The sequence below is a fragment of the Scomber japonicus genome, chromosome 24, assembly GCF_027409825.1.
Source record: "Scomber japonicus isolate fScoJap1 chromosome 24, fScoJap1.pri, whole genome shotgun sequence".
NCBI lineage: Eukaryota > Metazoa > Chordata > Actinopteri > Scombriformes > Scombridae > Scomber > Scomber japonicus.
Window position 1 is genome coordinate 6,317,052 of NC_070601.1, and position 24,404 is coordinate 6,341,455.

The 24,404-nt window shown below is 41.4% G+C and overlaps 1 protein-coding gene across 1 annotated transcript; it reads right to left on the minus strand.

Annotated features, from left to right (window-relative positions):
• Positions 1-726: 726 nt before the first annotated feature.
• LOC128354172 (sodium/potassium-transporting ATPase subunit alpha-1) lies at positions 727-23,619 on the minus strand. Its single transcript, XM_053314435.1, has 23 exons — positions 23,341-23,619; positions 13,125-13,238; positions 12,423-12,482; positions 10,984-11,085; positions 10,724-10,825; positions 10,523-10,636; positions 10,179-10,313; positions 9,610-9,727; positions 9,104-9,372; positions 8,710-9,018; positions 7,415-7,549; positions 6,716-6,911; positions 6,433-6,608; positions 6,078-6,214; positions 5,651-5,801; positions 3,970-4,138; positions 3,725-3,879; positions 3,447-3,570; positions 2,310-2,455; positions 2,073-2,203; positions 1,569-1,670; positions 1,344-1,435; positions 727-1,103 (listed from the first exon to the last, which is right to left on the minus strand). The coding sequence occupies exons 1-23, from the start codon at positions 23,350-23,352 to the stop codon at positions 1,075-1,077; spliced, it is 3,078 nt and encodes a 1,025-aa protein (XP_053170410.1). The 5' UTR covers positions 23,353-23,619; the 3' UTR covers positions 727-1,074.
• Between the last annotated feature and the right edge of the window lie 785 nt (positions 23,620-24,404).

Below are 24,404 nucleotides of genomic sequence, written 5' to 3' on the forward strand. Positions count from 1 at the left end.
GTGCTAATTTACACCCAAAAATCACTAAAACATCTTCAGTAAGCACATTTCCACATTAAAGGTTATGTACCTTGAAGATAATAACATTTTCTGTTATTATGAATGCATTTCCTGAGAAAGGCTCAGAGAAAGGCTGCAAGAAAGCTTTGAATGTTAAATGAGTCTGTGGGTCTATAATCTGCTGAATTGGTGTAGGATTCATTAATTGGGCCTGAGCCTGTTCTTTCCCTTATATTTACCTTTAATTAGGGTCATCCCACATGCTCAGAATACAGTGGGAGAAAACATGCAACTCAAGATTAATTTCCCAACCACGACCCTGATTTCTTACTGAGCTAAGAAGCTAAAAGGCAATGTTACTGTAGTTTATCTTCAACCTAAGAAATAACATTAGTCAAAACTGCATATTACTGAAATTCATGTTTGTTCATCCTAAATAAGGCAAGGCTGCAGTAAAAGTATTTCAGGGATAAACACAAAAAAACCAGGAAAATCAAATATTAGCTTAGCACGTGTCTAACTATAGATTTAGTTCAGTCACATTGGCACTTAGCACATCATTTGAGCAAAAAGAATATAAGATGCAAAAAGTTAAAACACTATTCTATACATGTGTGTGATCATATATTCATATAATATACCAGAAGAGGGAATCAAACATTTGGTCATTCAGTAACAGGACACCACAATCACATAATAAATGAGCACAGGAAACGTCTGTGGGACCTGACTCGAGCGCATTTTTATTGAACGTTTATAACTGTTAAAAACATGTATAAAATTGGTCCTGTTTCAGAAACAAGGCACGCATAGTCATGTCAATGTTCAGTGTTCATGTCATTATTAGCATTATCATTTATCAACATCAACATCATCATCATCATCATCAGCATGTTCCATCATCTCAGTATTTGTCTAATAGTAGTATCAAGCATTCCCTAATATAAAAACAAGTTCCTTTTTTTTTTATTCACAGAGGTTAAAATTTTATTCCGAGCAGCAAGACAATATTCATGCAAAGACGGGAGTGGAGGAGAAGATGCGAGCTGACTGGACTGACAGGCTGACAGGTCTTTAATAGTAGGTCTCCCGTTCCACCCAACCTGGACACACGAGGAGAGAAAACAAACACACACTGGATTTAGAGGCAACTTCTTAAAATGTGGCTTTTCTCTGTAAGGTGATTTTAAAGCATGTATTGAAGCTGAAAGATGACAAGTCTGCAAAAATCTCCAATAGGGCAGAGATAGAAGGAATGGAGGAGAGGGGGAAAAACAAGAGGAGCAGAGGAAGGAGAGAGGTAGGAAAATAAAAGATAATCAAAGCATGGATTCTGGGCTCACCTCCTGGGCTGCGTCTGAGGATCAGCTTACGGATTTCATCATAGATAAAGATGAGCAGGGAGTAGGGGAAGGCGCAGAACCACCAGTTGGGCCTGAAACACACACACACACACACACACATTAAGAGAAATGAGAAACTGATCCAGTGCCCCAGGCCTAGATGGGGGCAACACTCTATTAAGATATAGTGCATGGCTTATTGGTGGATTTGTGCGTTGGACTCACTTGAGAGGGTACATTCTGAGGGCGACGTCCATGCCTGGGCAGTAGGAGAGGAAGGCAGCCAGGGCGGTCTCCTCAAACAGCCCAAAGATCAGGATCTTGTTCCTGAAACACACAGGAGAGCATTTGAAGACTTGAAAGCACATTCTCTCATCATATCTCCAAATTCATGTGACTGAAAATAGCTAAGTAGTTTCATCATCTTGGTGCCACTTTTTCTTTTTTTTTTTGTCTGTGTTTTATTGTTTTGACGCACAGCCAAGGCGCTGATGCAAACCGCTGCCTGAAGTGCCTTTTAAATACAGTTCATGTTGTTTTTAACCTAAAATAATCACAGAGGTCAAGAGTTCTTCCTAGAAAAGCACAGCAGCTGGTGCAATGGGGGGGAAAAAAAGGAGGCATGACATTCAAAATGGCAGCAGAGGAGAAAGTTTGTGTATTTTTTAAAGATGTTTTTATGATGAAACACCCACAGCTCAGAAGGATACTGGGTGTTTTTGTACTCACTTCATGCCCTGTTGGAAGACAGAGTTCCTCCTGGTCTTACAGATGATTAGATCAGCCCACTGCACGATGACAATGCTGACGAAGAAGGCTGTGTGGCAGGTGAACTCAACGATCTTTCTCTGCTCATAGGTCTGACAGAAGAGAACACACATACGGGAACAGTTAATACCAGGTGGTAACAGCCAAACTAGAACCTGAGATCTTTAAAAAACGACCTTTTTAATGATGGTTACTGACCCACTGCTGTCCATAGCTGTCCTCGAGGTCGTTCATGTATTTGTTATCCCAGTCCACTCTGATGCCCAACAGGGTGGAAGGCAGGAAGCCGTTTTCAGCCAGGATCACAAAGTATGTGAAGAAGCCCGCCAGCGCCTGGATCATACCTGCAGTGAAGAGATATGATTGATGAAGTAAGAAAAAAAAATCTCGGTTCTGTGATTAGTCACCATTAAGTTAAGAAAGATGACACCAAGCTATAAGCAAATTTAACCATCATAGTATCCCATATAAACTTTTAATTTTATAGATTAAAACAGCAATCAATAAATGATTAAGTAAACAAACTGGCCCTGCAGACATGAGATGAATGAGAAAGTGAACGTCAATTTGATTAGTCAGTCTTTTGGGAGGATTTTTTGGGGGGGGGGGGCTGAACAATTTATCACAGGATGAATAAATACATTGGATTAGTCAGTATTGAGCAGTTGAGGCTTCATCGGACTGAAAATGATTTATTGGTCTTCCAGGAAATTTAATTTTTGAAACCACGAGATGAATAAACCATAAAGATGTTATCATTTTAGCAAGATGGAGGGATGATTAATTTTTGCAAAGTAACTAACTAACTAAAATGCATCAAAAGGATCCCTAAATACAAACCTTTGTAAGGCTTAAATCAGAAGTAGAGATTGGTCAGTTATTAATTATCTTCACACAAGGAATTATGTAACAGGTGACATGATCGTATTACAAGTCAACATAACCTGCCCTTTTATTACTTCATAATGGAAAACAAAAAATATCCCTGTTGCAATTTTGAGCAGCACCAATTTAGTACAGATTTGTTTGCTTTTATCCTACTCTCACAATAGATTCGGACATCCAGGAGGGTCGAACCTATTCTTGGCTTCATTACCGAAGAGGGAAAAATCAAAAGCCTGAGGCACTCGTCTATCATCACTGACACGACACACACGCTCCAGTTCTCTATCAGTGCAAGCCTATTTCTGGTGCATGCCACTCTTCTGGTTATCTCAGACCACCCGCATGCTTATCTGTCTCACCGGGGAAAATCTACCAAGACGCGACTTCCAAACTCGTCCAACCATGTTAAGTTTCTTTTAAATCAAAGTTTTAAAAGAAGTGTCTGTGTACCGATCTGTCCGTAGGCTATGCTGATGAGCCTCTCGTTCACCAGTTTGTCTGTTTTGGGGTTTCTGGGCTGTCTCTTCATGATGTCGCTCTCAGCTGCTTCATAAGCCAGGGAGATGGCAGGGACCTGGGTGACAGGACACAACACTAATTAATAAATCATTTAAAACATGGAGGCTGTTGTTTCTTCATAGCTTTGTAGTCACTCCTCCCAAAGGAGAATAGATATGTTGGACTAAAAGGATTAAGTAATTTGTGAAACTGTAAAACTTTAGGAATACCATGTCAGTTCCCAGGTCGATACAGAGGATGGTGACGGTTCCCAGGGGCAGAGGGATGTTGGCGATGATGAAGAGGAGGAAGGGGGTGATCTCAGGGATGTTACTGGTCAGAGTATAGGCGATGGATTTCTTCAAGTTGTCAAAAATCAGACGACCTGATGGATACGGCACAGATTTATGGGTTAAATTAAACCTCATTCTGCTCAAAAAGCTTCCATGCACAATTTTCAAGTACAATCTGTTACCTTCTTCCACTCCAGTAACGATGGAGGCAAAGTTGTCGTCCAGCAGGATCATGTCAGCTGCCTGCTTGGAGACGTCAGATCCAGCGATTCCCATGGCAACACCGATGTCAGCTTTCTTCAGAGCTGGAGAGTCGTTGACACCATCACCGGTCACGGCCACAATGGCACCCTGCAGAGAGAGAGGGGAGAGGCTTGTGTTAAAAGGGACATTTAATTTAAGAGAGAAAGGAGAGGAAGAAGGGAGAGGAACTTCACAGTGACATTTCCATTTTCTTAAGTTACACTTCTTCACACAGATTTTTTTTTTTTTTTTTTGAAAAGTTTTCAGGGCAATTCTGCTTCATTTGACAGGCAGATGTGTGATAAAAGTGAATAAAAGACAGGTTGATGAGTACAGAAACAGCGCTCATATTCTGGGCAAAAATGTTCTTCCAACACTTGGAAGAAAAGGTGATCAGAGGATTTATTGCATGCGATTACAGATGAAAGACCAGTGAGATTTCCTTCAAAGAAAAAAGTTGGCTGCTTTAAATATTTATGTGTCACGTTAATTTTAAGATTTCCCCCAACACGTACATGTTTTAAAGATTTATTAAAAGATGACGTGAAGAATTAAACCGGCAGTTCTCAGAAATATTTCAAACAAAGATTTATCCCTGCCACTCGCCAAATGTGCATCGGTTGACTACAAGGATCATAATGCATTTCAAATATGTAAATCTGTGCACCTTTAATCAAATATTCATTTCTAAATTCTTCTAAACTAAACTGGACATGTGTGTATAATATAATCTAATTAGCAACATGGAAGTATCAAGGCAAAGTAAGACTGCGAGGCTGATTTACTGACAAATTAAGTTGAAGCTTATAAAAGGAAATGTCAATAAGAAGTCATCAATAATACCCTCCTCACCCCTCCATTCCTCCTCCAGCACCCACTGGAATATTTTATCTTAATTGGTTTCTACAAATTTCTGACAGACTTCCAGCTGTGCTTGGATCATGAATGATAGCACACCTCTGGTGATTTGTAAATTTTAATAGGAGATCTACCACAAACTTTATTTAATTTGCTTCATTTAGGGGTGTCCTGGTGGCCTAACTGTTAAAGCTCACAACACATGACAGCAACTGACTGCATGTCATCTCTCTCTCTCTCTCTCTCTCTCTCTCTAGCTTCCTGTCTTGATTTTTAGCTACTTCTACTAAAACTTAGGCGGCTTGTATGGCGAGAGCCAGATTTTTCTTTTGTTTAGTATTATTATTCAAAAATTATTATACAAAATTAAAAGTCACTACAGGCACAACTCAATGTTGTTTGTGGTTGCCCTTGATCAGATGATAACTAATAAAAACATTTAAATAAATAAATCAATCTGAAGTCAAAGTCCACACAACATTAAAGTAATTCCCTGCCTACTGATGCACTCATGAATATTCATGTGTATGGATGAGCTCACAGCTTGACAGATGTTCTGCTTGATTATTCTGCCAACTTAATCATCAGAACAAAGCAATAATCATACATAAAAATTAGACGATAAGAATATCAAATATTCACTCATGCATTTACATGATGAGGCTCAGACGCATGCTGTGTTTGCCAAACTGTAAAACATGAGTAGATACACAGCGGAGTCTCATAAGAACACACACATCACCTCATCTCTTTTGTTTCTACCTGTCTCTGGCAGCCCTCCACAATGATCAGTTTCTGCTGGGGGGAGGTTCTGGCAAAAACAATCTCAGTGTGGTACTTCAGGATGTCATCAAGCTGCTCTGCGGACAAATCCTTCAGGTCTCCGCCGTGGACTACACAAGCTTTAGCATCTCTGAAGGGAAGACCGAAGCATTTGGTCACTTCAACTCATTCTCACAGACATATAAACATCCAGAAAATGGCTACACAGTTCATTGCATGTCCAAATGGTAATTATATCACAAATATCACAATAATCTATATGTAATTATAAACACCAGAAATGTTAGAAATAAGTATAGTCTTGGGTTACAAAAAATGTAGCAGGCCTGAATCAAACCCATTCAGAACAAAAATTGGGCCCATAACATGACCTTGGGGTATTCCTGATTGTCAGTGCAGTCAGTACCTTGGGTTGACTTCAGTAATTGGGATGTTCAGACGAGCTGCGATGTCCTCAACAGTCTCGTTGCCTTCAGAGATGATACCCACACCCTTAGCAATGGCCTTAGCTGTGATTGGATGATCACCTGTCACCATGATTACCTTTAAAGAGGGGATTTTTTTTGGGATGAGTTGGACAAATCAAAGCAGAGGAATTCATTCAAAATCATATTCAAATTATTCAAATACATTGTCACTTTTATAATTGTTATAAAGTTGAGATTAATTAGCCCACTTGATGTGCATAAATCTGTACATATGCTTGATTGACTATAAAAGTTTTGTGCTTATTAAATATTTTCATGTATTTTGGGGCATACCTTGATACCAGCGCTCCTGCATTTGCCGACAGCATCGGGCACAGCAGCACGAGGAGGGTCGATCATGGACATGAGGCCGATGAAGCACAGATTCTCAGTGGGGAAGTTCACCTCGTCAGTGTCGAAAGCAAAGCCCTCTGGGAACTGGTCGTCGGGCAGGTTGAAATGGCAGAAACCTGAATGTATTGCAACACAAGAGGGAGTTTAGGAAGGGATCTCCTGTGCACCAACTCTCTCAGATCACCCAGTTCCGACAATATCCCATGAGCTGCCCCAGCCTTACCCAGTACTCTCTCTCCCAGACCTCCCAGCTCCAGGTAGGCGTTCTGGAAAGCGTCTTTCATCTCGTCGTCCAGCGGCTGCTCTTTGCCTTGGATCATGATGGAGGAGCAGCGGTCCAAAATCCTCTCTGGGGCGCCTTTCATCACCAGCAGATGCCTGGACTCTCGTTCCGGTGAGGTGTTTGTGTGAATGGAAAGCTAGGAGCACATAGTAGAAAATAAAAGTCAATTTGAGCATTCAGGCCTCAATGTTGTTGCTTTATGTTCAACACGAGAGGCAAGTTAATTAAGATAAACTGAAAATTAATGACTTAACTAAAAATTCATGATGAAAACATGAGAATTGTTAAGAACTTGATGTTTATGGCTTGTTTGACCTTTAAGCCACAGAACTTTATTTGTAACAATTAGCACATATTTCAATTGTTCCTAAAAAAGGTCAACACACTTTTCTAACTAAGGCTGAGTTTCTCAAAGGGGTCCTTTTCCCAGATCATTTAAACATTGTTGATTTAACATTCAACATTAAGGAAATAACTTGATATTTCATACTACAGAAAGCTCACCACATTTTCTAAAAATTTCACAGGAAATTGGAATCTTTCTGTAGCGGCACCCGAAGACATAAAACAGCTTGTTTACATAAGCTAATGATTTCAAAAAGAATAGACATGAGGTTGCAAGCCAGCCAGTGTCAATACCTGGTACTTGTTTGTGGAGTTGAATGGGATTTCAGAAATTTTGGGGCTTTTATCTCTCATTTCCTGGACTGATCCACAGCACAGCTCGATACACTTCAGCAGAGCAGACTCAGAGGCGTCACCAGCCACGTCTCTCTGGAGGAGGAAGAAGGGAGAGGGGAGAAAAATAATCATTTATAAATCAAAAGACACCAGTTATAAGCCATGATAGCAAACTTCTCAGCTGGTTTTGTGTAAGATTTGGACTCTTTTTACCTAACCATTTTCTAAGCCTTCAATTTCCTGCAAAATGAAGTACAGGGTTCTGTGTCCACAATACAAAAGATAAGAAGAGTTATCCATTGGAGAAGCTGTCCATGAAAGAAAAATGCTAATTTTATAGATCCATCACCCCCCCCCCTCCCTAAATCATAATTACTAGCCTTGATAAAAAACAACCCTATGTTTACCCTCCTGTCATTCTTAACAGTGACTGAGGGAAAAATAATGAGCAGTGAGAGCGAATGACTAGTAATTAGCGCCATGATGCCAGCCAGACATTTACAGGTGAATAATACACACACACGCACACACGCGCACACGCACACACACTTTCAGGTTATTAACACTGGAAACCAGACATCTAGGCTCCACAGCGCCAAAGAGGCATACGTGCATCTGTGTGTGTGTGTGTGTGTGTGTGTGTCTGTACGTGTTTTGGGGATGGGGTTAGGAATAATGATGTAGATGCAACATGTGTGTTTGAACACTCCAGGGAGTGATGTAAGCTGGAAAACAACCCTGTTGGTGCATCTCAGTGGAGGATATCTGACATTACAAAAAAGATCAAAAAACAAGGGGCTCAAGTTCTGCTTCTGCAGTTATCGTGTAAATTCACTCTATTAATCTTTGTGGTCATGTTGCAAATTTACACACCATGATTCAGTCTCTGGTCCTAAATCAGATTTGAATTAACAGTCAAATAAGCATCATACATGAAGTACACTTGAAAAGGTTCTTACATTGCTGGGAGTGAAGTGAAATAAATAGACAGAAAAAAGAATAGAGAAAAATTGAAGTTGAAAAATTGTTTGAAAAGTCCACACAGCACGTCTACATCCCTCCCAAATAATGAGCTCATGAAATACATGTCTAGAAAAGCAGAAAAGCTATCTTTTTGTTGCACAAAGGATACAGATGATACAGGCTTTTGGTTTGACATCGCACAATTAATGCGAAAAACCTCTTGTCCTGCCTGACAAATTAAAATGTGGCATTATTAATTCAAGTAAATAGAAAAAGTAATACAAATATACCTTCAGGATGGGAAGGCCGCTCTGCTCTGCCAGGAAGACAGCACGGTTGCAGAGTCCAGCGATTCTGGCGAGGGCGGCCCAGGTGGCCGAGCTCCTGTCGAAGGAGGTTCCGCTCTGGTTCTCTGTGGTGTCGGCTTCGTGGATCTGGTTGTCGAACCACATGTGGGCCACGGTCATTCTGTTCTGGGTGAGGGTGCCGGTCTTGTCTGAGCAGATGGTGGAGGTGGAGCCCAGGGTCTCCACAGCTTCCAAGTTCTTCACCAAGCAGTTCTTCTTGGCCATACGCTTAGCAGTCAGAGTCAGACACACCTAGAGATGAGAGCACAGTTAGTGGCTGAAGTCTTTTTGATCCACAATTAGACCTTAAAGACAAAAAGGGGACATCAGGACTCACAGTGACAGTAGCCAGGAGACCTTCTGGCACGTTGGCGACAATGATACCAATGAGGAAGATGACGGCCTCCAGCCAGGAATATCCAAGAATGAGAGACAGGACAAAGAAGGAGACGCCCAGGAAGACAGCCACACCAGTGATGATGTGGATGAAGTGCTCGATCTCAATGGAGATGGGAGTACGTCCGACTTCAAGGCCAGAGGCAAGTGTGGCGATACGGCCCATGACGGTACGGTCTCCAGTGCTGATCACAATACCACGGGCAGTTCCTGTCGTGAAGGATAAACAAATAAATATTTCACTGAATTTTCATTTAATATGAACAACAAAAGATCTGACAACACGTATTGTTCCGTTGAGTTTTGAAACCCTGCAGTCAATTTTTGTTTTTGTTCCAGTTTATTGAAAAACAAAAAAATCTCTAGTGCACTGCTCCATTTTCTCTCAAAGAGGAGCACCATCCCTGAAGAAAAGCAAATTTGTTTTGATGTATCCTGTCATCATACCTTCAACACAGTTGGTAGAGAAGAAAGCAATGTTCCTGGTCTCAAGTGGGTTCTCATTGGAGAAGTCGGGAGTACGAGTCTGGGGCTCTGATTCACCGGTCAGAGAGGAGTTGTCCACCTGAGACATAAAACATTAACCGTGATTGATGGCATGAAAAACAATGTGGCTACGTCTACCTTAGAGAGAGGGAAAAGCAAGATAAATTGAGCAAGAGGGGAAGCAAAAAGTTGCCTTCCAGGAGAGGAAAACTAACTTTAACCTCAAATGTGAATTCACCCTGTGGTAAAAACAGCTACTGAGGGGCATCTGGGTCAAATTGCACTATATGATGATGCAGAGGCAGGTGAGAAGATATAACAATGAATGATGCAGAGGTTAATAAAAGAGCAAGGGGCATAATTGGGTCAAGTATTGTATTGTATATTGTATAAATGGGTCACATGCCTGAAAGACCATGTTTAAAATTGGACAATTTGACACTTCAAGCACCACAAACTCATATTTATTATTATAATTCTTTAAATATGGGTCTTAAACTACAAACAAATCCTATGATGAGAGCACACACCTTGCAGCCGTGAGCAGAGATGATTCGCAGGTCAGCAGGGATCCTGTCACCACCTTTCACTTCCACTAAATCTCCGACAACCACCTCCTCTGCGTTGATGCTGCTCTTCTCACCATCACGGACAACCAGGGCTTGCTACAAGACAGATGTGAAGGAAACAGATACGAACGTAAGACAAAATGAGAAAGTGAGACTGATGGATTTATTTATTATTATGTCTGTTTTTTCTGCCTCCACATTTTTAAAATGTATTACTGGAAACTCCAAGTGATCTTAGCAAACAAAAATAATGATTGAATGAAAATATTTAAAAAGATGAAATGCCAGAATAAAGATGTGGGTACCTGTGGGACCAGGTTTTTGAAGGAGTCCATGATCTTGGAGCTCTTAGCCTCTTGGTAGTAAGAGAAGCAACCAGTGATGATGACGACAGCAGAAAGCACCACACCCAGGTACAACTGTGGATGTTAAAACGTGACATTTAGTCCTCCACAAGCTATAATAAGTTTAAAATCTCATTCAGGTAAACAAGGTTCTTTTCCTACATTATCATTTGCGGGCTCATCCTCCATGGCGGCCTGGATACCATAGGCCAGGAAACAGAGGATGGCTCCAGTCCACAGAAGCATGGAGAAACCGCCAAACATCTAAAAGAAAGCATAACATGTGTGACTTTTAGTTTGAGAGCTTTAATAGAGTACATTTCTCAATTTGTGCAAAGACGTCAGGATTATAAATAAGAAAGCTATCGCTACATTGTCACAGAAGGCAAAAACTAGATAAAAGATAAGAAAGTTGTTGTTACCTGTTTACAGAACTTGACCCACTCTGGGGTGGTGGGAGGAGGAGTGAGGGCATTGGGCCCATCACGGGCCAGATTCTCAGCTGCCTTTGCGCTAGTCAAACCCTGAAATGGTGAGAAAAATTAGATTCAGTTAAACTTGTTGACAAATTTGTTTGATGTTGGAGCCACATTCTGGATGTAGGTTATTCAACCACATCTTTTTTTAAAAATAAGTTTTAAATAAGTACCTCGTGATGTTTTTAAGCCTTATTAAACCAACCACACACACAAACTCACTGGCACATTTATGTCCAGGGGGGATTGTAGGTGCTACTTGTTGCCTAGCAACACAGCATCAACAGAAAAACAGGGCCAGTTCCTTCATCAGCAAGTAGGAGGAATAAGACGGAGGGAAGAGGGAAGCTGAAAAAGTGGAGACGTAAAAGACGTAGGAGAAGAGAAAATGGGATCATATGAAATGAGGGCAGAGGGGCTTCTGCAGCTAATTAATTATTCACCGCTGCTGCACACACACACACACACACACACACACACACACACATATCCCGGAGACCCTAGTTTAGAGGCACTGATTAACTATTCTCCTTGATCTTTCCTGCATGACCAGGAGCACATTTGCATGAGGGCTAGTTAGAGTGTGTGTGTGCATGGGTGATTGAATGGGCAGGGGATTAAAGAAGGATTCAGCACAGTTTGACACACAGAAGGTACGATCACACTGAGCCAAATAATTCTTTCCATACTTGAGGTGGTGTTAAAAAGTGATTTTTTACACTTTTACCATTAATAATTTACAATAATGTCCATTTAATATGGCTATGCCAATCATGACACCTTCAGGGTTTTGATCTTTTCAGTGCTCTAAAAAGCATTTCCCTTTAAGAGTGGAGAAACCTTCAGTGATAAACAAACACTGAGATTAAAAAAAAGAAACAATCTCAGTCCCTCCTCTCTTCTTTCTCCTCCTCCTCCTCCTCCTCCTCCTCCTCTCCTACACTGCTGAATAAATCCTGGGAGAGCTGTGCCTGTAGTTGCTGATCACATTCACACACACACACACACACACACACACACACACACACACAATGACTCTTCCTTCATGATGTGAAGGAGGATTTTATCCCGTCTTTAAAAAGAAACTAACGCCTCGGTTTCATTCACCTCATCCACATTAAACAAACTAAGATTTAACTTATTATTGACTATCAGACTGGAAAGAAAATTGAAGTTAATTGCAGTTATTTGATATTTATCTCATCTGCATGATAAATATGGGTAGTTTGATTGAAAATTACATCATGATCATACCAGCAATTAAATAATTGGACTTTTAAATTGCAGGCAGCTACAGGTGAGCCTCTCCTCAGGTAAAAAAAATGGACACACAGCTCTCTCTCTCTCTCTCACGCACAGACACACACACACACACACACACTCACGTTGCTCAGGTCTGTTCCATATTTGCGATTAAGCTCATCCAGGGTCAGCTTGTGGTCATCCTGCGAGGACACAGAGAAAAAAAGAATCAGTCCAGTGTTTACTTCTGTGCATGTGTGTGTGTGTGTGTGTTTACTGTATGTGTGTTCAAAATACCAAAAACCAGCGACATTTACAACGCATTGTGCGCCAACCTTTCTGGACTACCACAACACTTTCAGTTTGGGGAGAGGAATGAATGAGGAGCCAAATAAAAAAACAGCAGGGGAAGGAGAAGAAGAAAGAAAAAAATAGAGGAGAAAGGAGGAAAAAAGGAAAGAGAGGAAGGAGAAATGAATGGGTGAAAGATGAGCATGAAAGGAAAGCAGAGTAAGAGTGAGATAAGGAGAAAATGATGGTTTAGAGGAACCAGAGATTGATTTTAGGACTAATTTAACAATCAATAAAGATAAAGTTCTTAAGAATCCAGTAATCAAATACACCAATTAAGCTACATTTATAGCATAATTGGGGTAAAATCCAATTAAAAATAAACTGTACAGACCTGTAATAACGTGGATTAGTTATATTTAGATTTCCCACAACAGAGAGATGACAGGAAAGTTTACACAAAGAGAAGAAAAGGAGAAGAATGACAGAGAGAAGTACTAAAGGTCTTTGGACTGAAAGTTAACCTAAAGTACAAGTAAAGTAGAGACACTCACCATATCCACTTCCTTCTTTAGTTCATCCATATCCTTTTCTTTCTTCTTCCCCTTCGCCTTCTTCTTACCTCCCTGCTCCGAGGTGGCAGCCAGCTCATACTGCTCACGTCCTTCCTGGAAACACATCGAGACAGGGGAAGAAGCAAGAAAAAGAAAAAGAAGATAATTTTTAGTAACCTGAAAAACAATTGGTCTCACAACAGCAGCTGAAAGTAACCTACCATCATCACAGTGCAGAGATTTGGATGATACTGGAGAGATGAGCAACACCGCCTTCAGCAGAGATGGAGACTAACTGGGACAAAATGTAGCAGCCAAAAGTACAACGGCTTCTTTCAAATGAGCAACCCGAAGGGTCAGAAATGTGCTTCACTTGTTGTGCCAACTCTGGTCACAGGCAATGAGCTGGTTGTAGCAATGTTTATCATTTTCAACATATTTCTGACTGTTATAAAATGTTTTGTGGAGCACTTTTTCCAAGCCAACACACAGGCTTGAGGGAAAAGTTTGCAATGCACGCTGGACATTTCAAAGTAGGATTATAGCTCCTCTGTCGCCTTCAAACGCCTCATCTCATCACTATAATAACAAAATGCTGCTCCTTTTTCTCTGTCCTTTGGGTGGAGGTGTACTTGGCAGACGTGGTAGCAGTTTAAATTATTGATATTTCTAACAGTTGTGTGATTAAAGCCACAAAAAGCTCAGTCAGTGTGTATTACAGCCTCAAACTGGCACAAATATGATACATTAGAAAAGACATTATTCTAGGGGCCTGATGATGTGGAATTATCTGATGACGCTGACTCAAAATGCTATAAGACACTTTATCATGGAGTCTTTAGAGTCAACACGGCTCCATCTATTGGCCTCAATTAGGGAAACAAACTGCCACAATGTTTAATAGTCAGATGCTGAGTCACCTCTTAAACTTGTCACATGCATGTTAGGTTGTGATATCAAAAGCCTTGTCAGCTGACCGGAGATGAAACCAGTCTTAGATCTTCTGTCACTGCCAACACAACTTCACAAGGACTCACTTTTTCCAGTATTTTCATCTTTTTATAAACTATTTTCCATCTGTTTGAGTCTAACTTTGTGATTCTGATAATAAAACTGGAGCTTGGCTGTTTTTTTACTTCTGTATTTTAATGATCTAGTATTAATCCAGAGTAATATAAATACTCTGCCCCACTACTAAACTCTTAATTTGAAGTTTTCACTGATCAGCAGAATATTTTCAATATCAAAAGTGAGTGACTGTGAAACTTCAGGGGAGGAGCAAGTGAAAGCTGGATGTTGTTCAGTTGGGACATAAGCACTATTTTCTTAGCGAGGTAAAACAGATTAGGCTGCAGGGCGAAACACATCTCACTCTGTTTAACACCTGAAATATTTCCAATGAAGGGGCGTCACTGTCTGAGGCTGAAATAAACAAAGCTTTATTCATTTGCGAACCACTTTTCCTTAAAAACATACCCTTACCAATTAAGCACCCCCCCCCCCCAGAGTGGAACAATAAACCACACTGGAGACTTTTACTGGTAATCGCACACAGTTTGTTGACGTGAAATGTGACACTCTCTCGTTGTAGGCTGGAAAGAAAAGTGCAATTTAAGGTTCAGCTACAAAAATGTCCTCAAGTTGTGTGACTCGCCCCTTTCCTCCTCCTCCTCCTCCTCCTCCTCCTCCTCCTCCTCCTCCTATCACACGATCAGCTCCGACAGCTTCTCCTCGGTCCCTCTGTTTTCTCTCTGCTGTCTCATCCACAGACGTCTCCTCTCATTATCAGCGGCCACTATAGTTGACAGGGCGACAAAGGCCCAAGCAAAAAGATCAGTGTCTTCTAGGCGGCTGGAAGCCAGAGGGCACGAAAAACCAAGTGACAGAGAGGAGGTGAGATTTGGAGGAGAAGAAAAAACAGAGAGGCAGAGGGGTGGACTAAAAATTTGAAAAGCCTTTTAGCATCCTACCAGAGTCACTGTGGCGTTACTCGTTACCATCATCTCGCAGCAGGTATGAGGTGAGCTGCCACCAGGGTTTGGTTTATTGATGCCACACCCAGATTTTATCCCCCAGACAGTTATGTAAATGGCAAGCATAGCCGATACATTTATTATTATCCAGAAGAGGTATGAACATCCATTAGTGTCGTTAAGAAGAGATGATGACTCCATAGATGGTTATATTATATTGGACTGTTGTTGTAAATCCATAAACAGGACTTCTCTGTGGCAGTATGGGACTTTCAGGATTTTTCTATCAATGTGGATAATCTAACCCCCCCACCCCAGTGAATGTGAACTGGTGTAGGGACTAATTATGAGTCAGAATATGAACAATATGTAAGGATTAAGTAAAAAGATGACTGAGAAAGTGAAGTCTGTGTGTGTGTTTCAAGTAGGAAACAGAAGATGGCAACACTAAAAGCTAACATTGATTAGAGGTTAAGGCTCATCTATAATTTATCACTGCACAGGCATGGGAGGTGTTAGCATGTTAGCAGGGGAGAGTGATTACTAATGAGTCATTTGGTCTAGTGTGCAACAGCCATTTTGAACCCACCCCTCCCTTTTTTTGGACACTAAATGAGCCCAAATATGGACTTCCTGCACACTTTCTCTGTCATGGAAATATGTTAACCAATATTGTTTTTTCTAGCACATTAGCCTTTAGTCGTTTCCCAGGGATTCATCAGAGCAGAGTGTGTGATCCCAGCACATGTTTGTTATCATTGCTTCAGCCACCACCCCCCCCACCACCCCCCACCACGGCTAAGCTGGGAAAACACTGAGTCTGGTTTTTAGATGGCTGCGGCCAGATCTTAGCCTCTGGACCCCCGAGGGACCCCGGGGGCCATCTGGCTATAGACACATAGCTCAAGCAGTGGTTGTCCTGGCTGGTCTGGTTAACTTATGGTGTCTATGCTTATGTTTAGGATCACATGTTCAAGATTCATTTATTCATTCAAATTTTAAGCACTTTACACAACAACTTGGAAGGTTAAACAAAACTAGAGTGAACAGAAGAGCTCACTTGGTAACTTGTTGGTTATCCAATGTTTCAAGCTTTACTTTAAAATAAATAGACCAAAGAAATAAAGTTCACAGATATTTAAGTGTTTGAGCTCAAACTGCTGCTCCTACCAGGAGGAACAGAAGTTGTTTACATGTGAGCTGCTGCATAGTCTCATGTGTCTTCGTTAAAAGACAGAGCAGAGTCTCAAAGTGCAACTAACTGTGTTTTTCCCCCCTTTTCACTCCACAGCTAGAGTTTCTGTTCGCTTTACTCAGAACAAGTTTCTCCTTGAAGTGACATTGAAATCTTATTTTTAATCTCGAGTTACTGAAGCCTCCACAGAGGAATTTTTTGCTACATAAAAAGTGTAGCAATTAGAAATGTTCGTGTTGAGAACTGAAACTAAAATCTGAGCTTAAATAATTAGGTTGATGACACATTTCCATTTTGATCTAGTTTTACTTCTGTATTTAGTCTAAGTTAGTGTAATTAAAGCCACAACGCCTACACTTACTTTTCATTTTCCCTTATCTGCTTTTAGTTTGCAATTTTTTAAAAACTTTTTCATCATTCTTATGAGTACAAAGAGTTTGGTGGCTGTGTGTGCAGAGCTCTTTTAAAAAGGGAAAGCCCCCCCTTACTCAGATTACTAACAATGCTGCAATGCCAGTCACCTTGTTGTAGTGACATGTGACACCGTTACACTCATGTGAGCTGTACAGAGATCTGTTGGGGAATTAGTGCAGAAATGGGCGCACCCAACCCTGACAGTCCCTTATTGACTGCTACTGAAACATTAATGTGAGGCTGAGGTGTGTTTGTTTTGCTTATCGTGATGTTAGGATGTAGCTTTTCCTTTTCATACAGTAGTTTCTATTGAACAACAAGATGTTTATCTGCGCTGGAGCCAGACATGGACACGATAAAACAAATCTATACTTACTGAGGTTTATGTGTCAGATACTGTTGTTGATGACCTACTTTTTTATACAGGGCATCAAACCTGCATTACTGTCTGACGCTGATTGAGCAACATTAGAGATTAAGAGATGCTAGACAAAGAGTCCAAATTCTTTGATGGATTATTTAGTCTTCCATCAAAGTAAACTGAATATATTTCAATACGTAATCAATCAGTGACCATTCTTCACCATTTTCTGACATTTCATAGACCAAACGACTACCTCATGATTCAAAAACGACCACAAACAACTGATCTATTCATCAAGAAAATAGTCACCAGATTGATCAATAATGATATCTATTGTTACAGCATTGATGCAGCCATTTGTTAAAGCAAAAACAGCCAAACATCCTCTGGTCTTCGAGTATTTTTTGGTTTTCTTCAATAGTGATAAACATTTGAAAATATTGAACTTGTGGACTGTCGGTCGGACAAACCGAGCAAATTAAAAAGCATCACAGTGGATAGACTAAACGATGAATGGAAAAATAAACGACAGATTCATCGACTATGAAGATGCTCGTTAGTTGGTACCGATTACTCTATTTTTATAATACAGATAAAAAATGATGTCCACATACAGGAAACATATAATTAAGTAAATCCTAACCTTGTGTCGCAGCATTTAGGATCAATAACATCACCCTAGCACCAATGATAAGGGTTATTAAAAAAGAAGACATAGAATAGACGAGTAGGAAGGTGAGGATAATGGCTGTATAAAGAGTAAAAACCCACATTAACGCCTCTCTCTCTCTCTGTGTCTCTCACTCCGTCTCTCTTTCTCTCTCATGGGCCTACTGGACACAGAACAAAGGCGCTTTGTACCACCGCCATAAAATCTGCATCAAAAACACAAACAAAAGGCTCAGCAATCTTTTCATGTGACTGTTAAAGTCTGTGGATATGTGGGACACGTTATCCCGACCGCTCGCCGACGCTGCTGCTGCTGCTTTTTATTCAAGCTTTAACGAAAGATATGTGGGAATAAAGACTGTTAAGAAAGATGCAACTTCTTTATTATTAGTCAAACACCTTTTCTGACCACATTCTTAGTGGAGATTACAGGTGGTGGCTTCATTCGAGCTCCACGCTGATCCTGACGCAGCTTCAGAGGCTGAAAACTTGACTTATAAAGCTCGGTAAGTTGAGTGGACTTTTGTGGAGTTTGAGTTTTTCACATTGAAAAAATGGTGGAAAAAAGGAAGAGAGAAAACCAGAGATTGAGAAGCTTTTCTGAATGAACGAGCCACTGCCAATCGCAATGACAACAACACACACACACATAAAAAAACAACTTCACCAAGAATTTCTGAGGCCCCTTTGCCTCCCCCCTGAATCCCGCCCCCCCTTTCTTTTTTCTCGCCTGAAAGAACAGCGTCCTAAAGGCTCAAACAAACATCAGAAGAGAGCATTCGGTCAAGCGGTTGCATATTTTAAAAAGCACACTCTCTCTCTCTTTTTATTTTTTCTCTTCTTCTTCCTTTCTGTCTTTTACAGGCAGACTTGAATTCTTATAGTCCTTTTCCTGGTGCCAGCGTCTTTTGCCAGATACACAAGCTGCTCATTCAACTGTGCCGACACACACACACACACACACACACACACTCTGCTGGGACTTTGCCTGGTTGCTACTGGCGACTGTTGCCACACCTCTTGAGATATGTGAATGGACAGTCACGTGTTTTTACCCCCTCCGCCTCTCTCTCTCTCTTTTTATTCCTCTCTCCCTCTTCCCATAACCCCCCCGCCCCCACCCATCCACCCCCCTTCCACTCCTTCACTCCTTCATTTCCTCTGTCTACCCCTTCTTTTACTGTTTAAGCAGAGAAAAGAAAGTGTGTTAATTTACACAGGAGTCGCGTTTAACACTCTCTCCACGTCCGGCGCAACTTTCAGCCTCCTCCAATCGGGACAAAAGCGGATGAATGAATCAATGTCTTTACTTGTAGGAAACTTTTCTGAACACTCGGATCACACAGAGCTTCATTCAAATAAAAAAAAAACTCACTCAAATGCATCATTTTCTCACAATAACCATCATTTCTCTTGTGTATTTTATCATTCCCTCACATAAATGCGATCTACAGGGCTTTTTAACATGAGGCATTACATGAAGGTGGTGTCATCGAGTCCCCCGCAACACAAGCTCTAAATGTCAAAAACATGTGGGAATCAGCTTCTGGTCCAGCCTTCATGTTACAACTCTATGACAACTCCATCTGCCTAAGGAAGACTGCGTGGTACAATCAAAAAGCTCCACAATAGCTACTAAAGCTGTTTTCTAGGTCAAGAATATGTACTTGTTCTATCTGGTTCAATGTGACAACTTAAGAAGACAGTCGCCTGGCTTTTAAAAGGTCTTAAATTTTCATGAAGGAAAAGAAATATCAACTTTTATCAAGTCAAAATGCTCTGCGGAGAACACACACACTGTCAGATGACTGAAATTCCTGATAAATTAACGAAAAATCATCAGTTCTTTCTACCACATGGAACACTTCTTTTTATGTGTGATGAAAAAGAGTTCAGTTCAGAGCTCTACAGGCGACCTGGAGCTGCTCAGTAGTCGAATGAATGAACCAGTAAATCAATGGCTCTTTTTTTTCCTCCTTCTTCCTCTCCTTCCCTTTCACTTTTCAGGCCTTAGCCACACCTCCACAGCATTAAACGGCCAAAACACCACAGCTACAAGTTGCATCATTTCCTCGTGTGTGTGTGTTGGGGTGCATATGTTTTCGTCAAATATTCAAACTTCCAGTGATTCAGGGGACTGGATTATGACATGTGGGGACTGACGGGTGCTCGTTCATTTCTAATGTTCCCCTCTTTTCGCTGAGCAACAGGCTCGCAGTGAAACTAAAACAGCACCGTTAGAGCTGCTTCGCCAAAAACAGGCAAAAGACAGGAGCTGAGAGATGGCATGTGAAAGAACGAGAGAGGGGAGGGGAGGGGAGGGGAGGGGAGGGGAGGGGGAGAGAACCAGAAAGGGAATTAGAGGGAGTCAGAGATGGAGTGAGGGAAGAAGAGAAAGGAGGGGAGAGAGCGAGAGCGAGAGGGAGAGAGAGAGAGAGAGCAAGAGAGGGAGTACGCTGTGTTCTGTCACAGACGAGGGGTGGCGTGTGACAAAAGCCCCGGTTAATACACACTGACTGCCGAGCGGAAAGAATGTTAAATCCTCAGAGGGAGAGAGAGGGAGAGAGAGGGAGAGAGAGAGGGGGGGGGTGCGGAGGGAAGGAAAACAGGTACAAACAGAGAGAACAAGAGGGAAACAGACTGTAAAAGAATGGATGTGAAGGTGTAGTCCGGGTGCCTCTTTGGGTGGGATTAAAAGTGGCCTGAGGGCTGGTTTTGCGACGTTGGTTTACTGTGTGTGAAAAAAGAAAACCTGACTCGGAGTTGGAGATGGGTATCTATGTTTTTTGGGGGTTTTGTTGTTCCTCATTTCATCTTTCAACTTTTTAATCATATGGCCAAACTCAAAGAAAGTTTTAAAGCACGAGAAACAAGTTTCAAGAAAAGCTGCAGCTAATAAGAATAATCTCCAAACTGCACATAAAAGAAATACATCAATAGGTTCCACTTATAGTCTCACTTCTTACTGGTTTAACTGTCCATCACTGAGTCAAAATGAGGCCTAACTGTATTAACTTTGACTTTCTCTATATGCTAAAGAGCAGCCGAAGGAACTAACATATCATTCCCAAAGACATTAACTGTATGAAAGTGATAAAAGTGCTGTTTTATCTCAGTAGGAGTGAGAGTTTAGGGCGTTTTGGGATGTACATGATTTCTCAATTGATGCCCGCTTCATAATCCAGCCAGTTTAGGAAGAATTTTACTAAAAGGTTGAGGTGTATGATTATGAAATATTTAGCTTGCACCCCTCCCTCCCTGCCTCGCTCCTCTCCCTGGTTGGTTGGTCTCCCAGATCGACAGCTGTCTCCTGATTCCTGCTCTGCGTCGCTGTTAGGGCTCTAAAAACTACATTTATCTTGATGAGAAATGCTAATTATCACCTATTTCACCAAAAAGATGATTTAATTTAAAGCTGTGCAGTGGATTATTCATCATGTGATAGATATTTTGTCTCTCCATCATATCTAGGCACCAAGTTCCTCGACGGTGGCAATGCGGCAACTGGTGCCTCTTGGCTCCCCCTTAATATCACCCACCCCCCCTTCCTCCACCTCCTCCACCTCTGTCTTTCGAGCAATCAATCCCTCCTCTCAGCTCCTCTCAGTTTATTGCACTGTGCTGCGCATGAGATGAGGAAACACTGGAAAGGCCAACTAGAAGCTCAATATCAGACATGAACGGGAGGTGCGAGGAGAAACAGACTCCTCTCATACCTGTGCTCCCCTGATTCTTCTCTATTACAACACAACTCCTCCTCCTCCTCCTTCTTCTCCTCTCTCTCTCTCCTCACACCAGGAAAGCTCTGTGTGGCTATTATCTCTTCCCAGTCTAGCTATTTGTCTGTGCCAAAGTACTGGAGGAGGGAAGAAGGGGAGAGGAGAAGAGAGGAGAGGAGAAGCAGTGGGGAAGAGGAGGGAGGGAGAGGGAGAGGGGAGGTTGGATGGGGGCAGGGCATGGCTTTCATCACATATGGAAGAATGGAGAGAGAGAGAGAGAGAGAGAGAGAGAGAGAGAGAGAGAGAGAGAGAGAGAGAGAGAACCAGCAGCAAACCAAGAAGCCAAGTGAAAGCAAGAGCAAACATTTTTCAGCATCTTAAATGAGCTCCGTGGAAAGACAGAGAGAGAGTGAGAGAGGAAAAAAAGGAAGGATGGAAGAGAGACTTGAATGAGCTGATCTGCTTCACATCTCCCGCCAGATCTTTCAGTCCATCTTTCTCTCTCTCCCTCCATCCATCCACCTCTCTACCTCTCCATCCCTCGCAGGCTTGAATCTATAATGAGTGTTTTCTATTGCGCAGCATGGCAGGGTGTGGCGACTACTGATGTTTCAATAGAACAGGGTTCAGTGTCATCCCCATACAACACAAGTTTGTGGAAAATAACAGGTGTGTTGTGCCTGAAGCTAATACTAAACAATAACATGCGTGCTGATGAAAAAGGGAGACATCTCTAAAATGCTCACATTACAATGTTTGAAAACAATGTTCAAACTATGTGATATTTGCTCTCAATGCACGATCAATAACCTTTCAGTGGCTGGATTATTGCAAGAAATGTTTATGATGGGTTACTCAAGAAGAGCTGCAATGTTGTAGTCTTTTATCAAGCAAAAACATTTGCCAGATCTAGCCTCTAAAACTGGAAAATGTCCCTTTTCATACAATAAATTCAATTGAATGTCTTTAGGTTTGGGGCTTTTTATCAGATAAAACAAGCAACAACTTAATAATTTCATCTAGTGCTTTAAAAAAATTTGACTTTTCTGATATTTTACAGACTTAATAATCAATCATGTTGGAGAATTGCAGTATCCAAGCTTGGGAAGGTAGCAGTGATGTTTTTTAAGGTTTTCCCCCTCAATCACCATGGATGCAAAAACAAAGCAGCTGTACCATATTTCTCTAAAAAAGGTGACTGTATGATAAGATTAGGATAAGTGGTCCAGAAGAGCTCCACATCGACCAGGAGAGGGAAGAAAATGGGCTGGACTTTTTTTTTTTTTTTTTTAAACATATCCCTCCCACTGCCAAGCCATTATACCCTCAATACACAGCTGTACTGTGCTCAACTAAAATAGCCAAAAATGTTACAAAATAACTTCTACTTCCTGAAGGGAAAGTGTTCAGCAGTGTGGAAAACAACTTTATGCGTTGCAGGAGATTCACAGAGATGCATTCAATAGTAGATTTGGCACTTTTTAGGCTCATATTAGACTAAAATAGCCTCACAGCCATTTCTCATCGTTTTCAGCTACATTTCCACATGAGCAACATTGTTACCCTTACAAAACTTTGACAGCCCTGGCGTTTGACTATCCCGTTATGTAACCGGAAACCATGTGAAGGTACTGAGGAGCTCCTCTTCTGTTTTCGGGGGGTTTTGAGAACACGGAAATGCCCCCAAAGTACTTTGAAGCAGTACAGCGGGCATTTTTAAAAGAGTTTTTAAGAAAAGGAGCTTATCTTACCACATGTGAACCTCGCCCCCCTCCCCCCCTCCCATCAACCTCCTCAGTGACAACATCAACATCTTTTTAGCAAACCACTTGTTTGAATGGCGAAGTTTCAGACAAAGGAGAAAAAACGTTCTTATACTCACTCCTCTTCCCATGGTTGCTAGGATGTGGACGTTCCCAGTTCAAGTAAAAAAAATAATTGAGAAACAAACAAAAAAAATCCTTTAAAAATTATTTACAGTAAAAAATATATATTAAAATAAAATAAAAACTCCTGGATGTGCCGTTATTTTTTTATTTTTTTTGTTTTTTATTTTTTTTCTTCTCCTCAGCACGTGTCACCCTTCTAGAACGCACATCCGAACTCGCGAGCAGTCGCGGCAGACCCTCCAATACTTATAGACAGCGTTCCTTCCATTGTGACGTCGACGCCTTTTGCCATGGTAACCCCACGGAGGGAGGCGGGGCATCCGCCATTATTGGGCGTTTTTACTGTTTTTTTTTTCTTTTTTTCTTCCTTTTTTCAGCTTGCCATGCAACACACACACATACACACACACACACACGGACGAATGAACACACAGATATCATATCATAGCTGAATTATCTGTAATAGTGTAAATATTCATTGTGGGGGAAATTATGGGATGTTGAACACTATACAAACAAATATCTGAATGACTACCACCTGTATTAAATGGGATTGCATATGCTCTATATTCCTTAAATTTCAGCTCAATTAGGCTACTCTGCTGTGTTAAAAAAACACCCACCCCCACTCTACCCTACCACACACACTCCTGATTCATCTACACCTCACCCTGCTTAACAGCTGGGTTCACAGACACCTCCTTTCCCCCGCTGCTTTGACAAGGTTGTTGCGTGCTGATAGCAGGCAGCCAACTTCTGAACCCTCTGCTTCTAAATCCAGATCCAAACGCATATTTATCTGTGAGACACTGCCATTGTTTGCACTGTAGATGCACAGCAATGAATTTGACACCATTAGCAAACAAAACCGGGTCCCCTTTTTAGCTCCTAGGGGGGCCCCTTTAAAGCATCCCCCTCTGACTAGTTTGTCATTGTTTCCTCTAACATATTTCTTCGTCTCCACTGTTTCTGGGCTGCAAATAGCTGAGAGCTAAACTCCCTGCTGTATCTCCAGGATGCTCCCTGACCCCTGAGGGCCTCATGCGGAGAGTGGAAG